Source organism: Hypomesus transpacificus, chromosome 11 (assembly GCF_021917145.1).
Source record: "Hypomesus transpacificus isolate Combined female chromosome 11, fHypTra1, whole genome shotgun sequence".
NCBI lineage: Eukaryota > Metazoa > Chordata > Actinopteri > Osmeriformes > Osmeridae > Hypomesus > Hypomesus transpacificus.
The window spans coordinates 16,890,818-16,895,475 of record NC_061070.1 but is presented as its reverse complement, the minus strand read 5'-3'; the positions used below and the strand labels follow the sequence as shown (position 1 = coordinate 16,895,475).

Here is a 4,658-nt window from a genome sequence, read left to right as displayed (position 1 = left end):
TACCAAGAGCAAACCCATGGGATGTATATTTAGCCATAAAACAGGAACCAAAAATTGTTTGAGAGGCACCCTCGTATGAGACAGACCCAAAATACACACAGAAAGGGTACTTCAGTTTTTTATCTGCGATTCGAGACTGCTGTAGCAGCTTTCGGTTTTCTATGAAAGGCTCTTACATAACGGTCCTCTTTTGAAACTGAACCATCCAACAGCTACCTGAAAAAATCTAGAGATCTCCACAAAGAGGGGGACCTTGAAATCAACCAGAGGGATGAATAAAGGAGAGGATGAAAGAGGGAGTTACTTGTGTCTGGCGAGGCCATGGTCGAGACGATGACAGGTGGGCCAGTACGTCGGCTGAGTTTCTGGTTGGCCGCGTTCTGGCCCTGCATGGCGGACCCAGCGGGCTGCAGGGCTTGGTCCGGAGAGGGTCCCCCAGGCTTGCGCATCATCTGGGGGCTGGGGTGAGGGCTGTGCATGGGGGACATGGGCGGCAGGCTTCGGTCCCGCTTCATTAGCTCCATGGGGACGGTGTAGTTGGTGGAGTAGGCCTTGGGGGCGTGTTGGGGTGGCGGCAGGGCGGGCATGGACAGTGGCATCTGCTGGGGCATTCCGTGCATCCCTGGCATGGATCCTGTCATGTGCTGGGGCATGGCCTGCATCATCTGCATGCCCGGCATGTGGACGCCAGGGTGCTGGGAGTAGGCGGACATGGGGCGTGGCTGGAGGGGAACCATGGCCCCGCTGTAGGGGCTTGGGGAGCGGGGGTAGCCTGTGGTCTCCAGGAGGTGCTGTGAGGGGGCGCTGTTGGGCCTCCTGCCCATAACCTCTCCCATCCTGGGGGAGATGGTCTGCATGCCTCCTGGGGTCTGTGGAGGCATCATGTGGGGGTCCAGGCCCATGCTGTGCTGCTGTTGCTGCAGCTGCTGCTGCTGCTGCTGGTGGTGGTAGAGCTCTCTGCTCTGGTGGCTGAAGCTGTTGGAGCGGCCGCGGAGAGGCGTCTGGGGCTGTGGGGGAGCCAGAGGGGCCTCTGAGGGCCTCTTGCAGCTGAGAGCCACCCTGGAGAGCACCCTCGCCTGGCCCAGATTGGGAGCCACGGAGCGCACGTCGTTCTCCTCCATGACGGCCAGCATGGCGGTGGAGTCGAAGCCCTGCTGGATGAGGGAGGAGATGGTGCTCTCTGACAGGCCCTCGTTACGCAGCAGCGCCAGGAACTCTGGGTCCACCGTCTTCTTGGGGTCCAGAGGCAGGGCGGGGGTTTGGGGCGCCGTGGAGGGCGGAGGAGGCAGCGGAGTTGGGATGGGTGAGGGCTGGGGCGGGGCGGGAGCTGGGGCGGCGGTGGGGGGAGGAGGAGGCGGGGGTAAGGGGGCGTTGGGGTCGTAGATCTGCAGGTTGGACAGCGGCTGCTGGGAGGGCTGTGGGACCCCGTAGGGCGAGGGGCTCTCCTGCCTCATCATCATGCCTGCTTGGGAGGACGGGTCCACCACCAGGCAGGTGGGGGCGGGCTGGCGCGGGTCCAGGGGCCTCCCGTTCACGTCGGTGTAGACGGGCCGGGGAGGCTCGGAGGCGTAGCGGGGGGAGGAGGGCTCCAGGCTGTACGGGGACGGGTCCCGGCTGGCCATGCGCTGGCTGTCTGCCATCATCTTGTTGGAGACGGCAGCGCCTCCAGTCTCCCTGTAGATCCGGTTCATCTCGTGGACGGAGGGCGGCGGAGGCGGGGGAGGGAGGGGGGAGGCAGACGGCATCCCCTGGGGTCCCGGTCGGCCCCCTTGGCCTTGGTCCCAGGGAGCACGCCCCACGGGGCTCATCCCGTAGTGGGAGCCTGAGCGGCTCAGCTGGTGAGGGGGCTGGGGCGCTGGCTGAGGGCCGGTAGAAACCCCGGGGATCGTCAGGCGGGCGGGAGGACATGGCAGGGTCGTGGGGGTAGTATTCCTGGGGAACGATGGATCCTCGGTGAGCCATGGATGGGCGGTCGTAGTGGTTGAGCTCGGGGACGGAGCCCTTCCTCGTCCCTCGCTCAGCGTAGCCCTGGCTGTACGGGGAGTCCTGATAGGACAACGGCTCCCGTTTCAGATCGAGGTCGGGAGGCCGGGAGCCTGGGGGAGGCTCGTACCAGCCTCCTCCGTCTCCCCCGTACGTTAGCGAGTTCCTCCGCCCCGCTATCCTGGCTTGCTGCTCGTAGACGCTCTCTCCCCTGTCCCACTGACCCTCATTCCCCCCCAGGGTGTCCCAGCTATGGGAGCGACCGAGACTCAACTGCTTGCTGGCGACGAGCATTGGAGAGAAGGAAAACAAGAAGATAGCTTTAAAAAAAAAAAAAAGAGAGAGAGAGAGAGAGAGAGAGAGAGAGAGAGAGAGAGAGAGAGAGAGAGAGAGAGAGAGAGAGAGAGAGAGAGAGAGAGAGAGAGGAAAACCGACAAGGAGAAGGAGAGAAGAGAAAAAAAAGAGTAGAGTTGGTGGTGTTTTCTTTCAAGTCTTCAGTTACACTTAACATCAAAAGAGTAGAATGAAGGGAGGTAGAAGGAGAAGAAGAAAAAAAACTAAAGAAGTAGAAGGGAGGGGAGGCGTTTCACCTGATATCCTGTTGTAATGTTTTTGAGCTTCCTGAGGTCCTTGCTATCAGGTGGCTTCTCTCTGGTAGACGATCCCTCAATTATTAAACCGTGCCTGTATTGGCTGGTGGTGAGCTGGGTAACAAGACACCCCACACACACCCCACACACACGCCACACACACACACCCACGGCTGGTCGAAGCAGAGGTAAACGACCAACTACTCTATAAAAGACCCGGTGTAAACACAGCGCCTGTACGGGACACCGACCGCCAAGGCCACCAACGCTGTCGAGAAGAGGGGCGAAAACAGGAGGCAGAGGAGAGGAGGGGAGTGGTAGAGGGGGTGGAGTAGAGTTGTGTTGGGATGGGGTGGGGTAGGCAGGGTACTAATCCAACAAGGTTTATCCTTCCCCTACTCCGGGACATTTTACTCGCTCTGTCGATTGCTATGAGGGATTACCGTCTAAATAAAGCCTGCTTAATTCCACTCCCCACCGTGACGTCACGACGACCAGAGAATATGTATCTCTGATGATGCGACCCGAGAAGCGGAGGACCCTCCCTCAGACTCCTGAGAGGGGAGCTTACCTGGGGCTGGGGGCTGGTGGCGTCGGTCTGCTTGTCAGTGCCGTTCAGCCTCCTCTCTCCCTGAGCGCCGCGGAGCAGAGGGGGAGGTAGGGCACACGGGCAGGGCGAGCAGGCAGGCGGGCGGGCAGGGTCATGAAATGAATACAGATCACCCCGGTAAATCTCATGTGCCGTCAGGAAACATTAAGTCCACTCTGATTGGAAACTAATCCCCGGGCCAGGACAGATATGCCAGCACAACAGCAACACGGCCGGAATCACGCACAAACCGTCAGCAACTGTTCCGCCTGTGTCATGCTCGCTAACACCAGGCACACTCGGAAATTGTCACGAGACAAATGTTTGTCAAAGAAAGTGACACCGCAGGGTGGATCTCTCTAAGAAACACACAAGAAAACATCCCTCTGGCAGGGGGAGTGTCGATGTCATCTCTCTGAGGGGGGGCTAACAGACAACACAGATGGCTGATTCCTTAAGTACAGCAGAAAAGCCCTACCGAAAGTAAAGAAATGAGGAGGAAGTGCTGTATACCAGTGTACAGTACTGAGCCAGACCCCACCCCCATCCCCATCTCCCAAGCATCCTTTATCCCCTCTACGGGGGGATATTGTGTAATCTGGGATTTGCCCCATTGGAAGAGAGAGAGGGGTTAGAGGGGCAGGAATGGAACCAGAAGGAACAACTACAAAAGTGATGTGCCATTTAGCAGATGCTTTTGTCCAAGTCGATTCTCAAAGTACCAGAGAGATCGCACACAAGGACATTCTGTCGAAAAGAAATTTTGATGCCGGGTTTAGTCATTGTCGGAACTGCGGGTATAATGCTCAACCAAGAGAGCCATTGTCAAGGCTGCATTACACTGTTAACAGTGAAATAAAAACTGAAAGCTGCATTCAAATGCTCTGCCCATCGAGTTTAACCCAGCCCTGGGAGTAATCTTAACCTTGTGAAAAGGAAACAGCAAATACTCATTGTGTTTCTAAGGCCCCCCCTGTCTTGCCAACAGTATCCCTGGAGCTTGTTACCTGTTTGACTCTACCCACACATGTCTTTAATAAACACGTGTTAATTCGATCATATGAGTAACTGCAGAATGTGTGTGCATGTGTGGAATCTTACAACAGGATCCATTGTGGATTTAATGAGTACAGTCTTGGATGTGTCCTAGGCATCTAACCATGTTCAAGGCAGGGCTATCTTCATAAACCAGCTTCAAAGACACGCGCTCTCATGTAGCATTTAGTATTATCTTGCTCCACTCACTGTCGACACGTCAATGCTGGCCAGCACCACCGACAAGCTTGATGTGACACGAATAAACAGAATATATTAACGCAACACTAAATGAATACAGACTGGAAGGAATAAAGACCCCCATATTGAGCAAACTAGTTTATCCGTCACATGATCTGAATGTTAAACACTTTGACTTATACATGAGCTAGGAGCTGTACACACACATGCAAACTGGAAATGGAGGATACAATTACAATCGCGCCGTCTAACAGTATCTG

The 4,658-nt window shown here is 56.3% G+C and overlaps 1 protein-coding gene across 1 annotated transcript in view; it reads right to left on the bottom strand.

Annotated features, from left to right (window-relative positions):
* Window positions 1-2,643, bottom strand: part of LOC124473326 (verprolin-like) — an 18,428-nt gene extending 15,785 nt beyond the window's left edge. Inside the window, 3 exon segments of the mRNA XM_047028629.1 lie at window positions 305-1,859; window positions 1,861-2,263; window positions 2,574-2,643. Coding sequence (XP_046884585.1) covers window positions 305-1,859; window positions 1,861-1,962 — 1,657 coding nt within the window. The 5' untranslated portion in view covers window positions 1,963-2,263; window positions 2,574-2,643.
* Window positions 2,644-4,658: the final 2,015 nt, after the last annotated feature.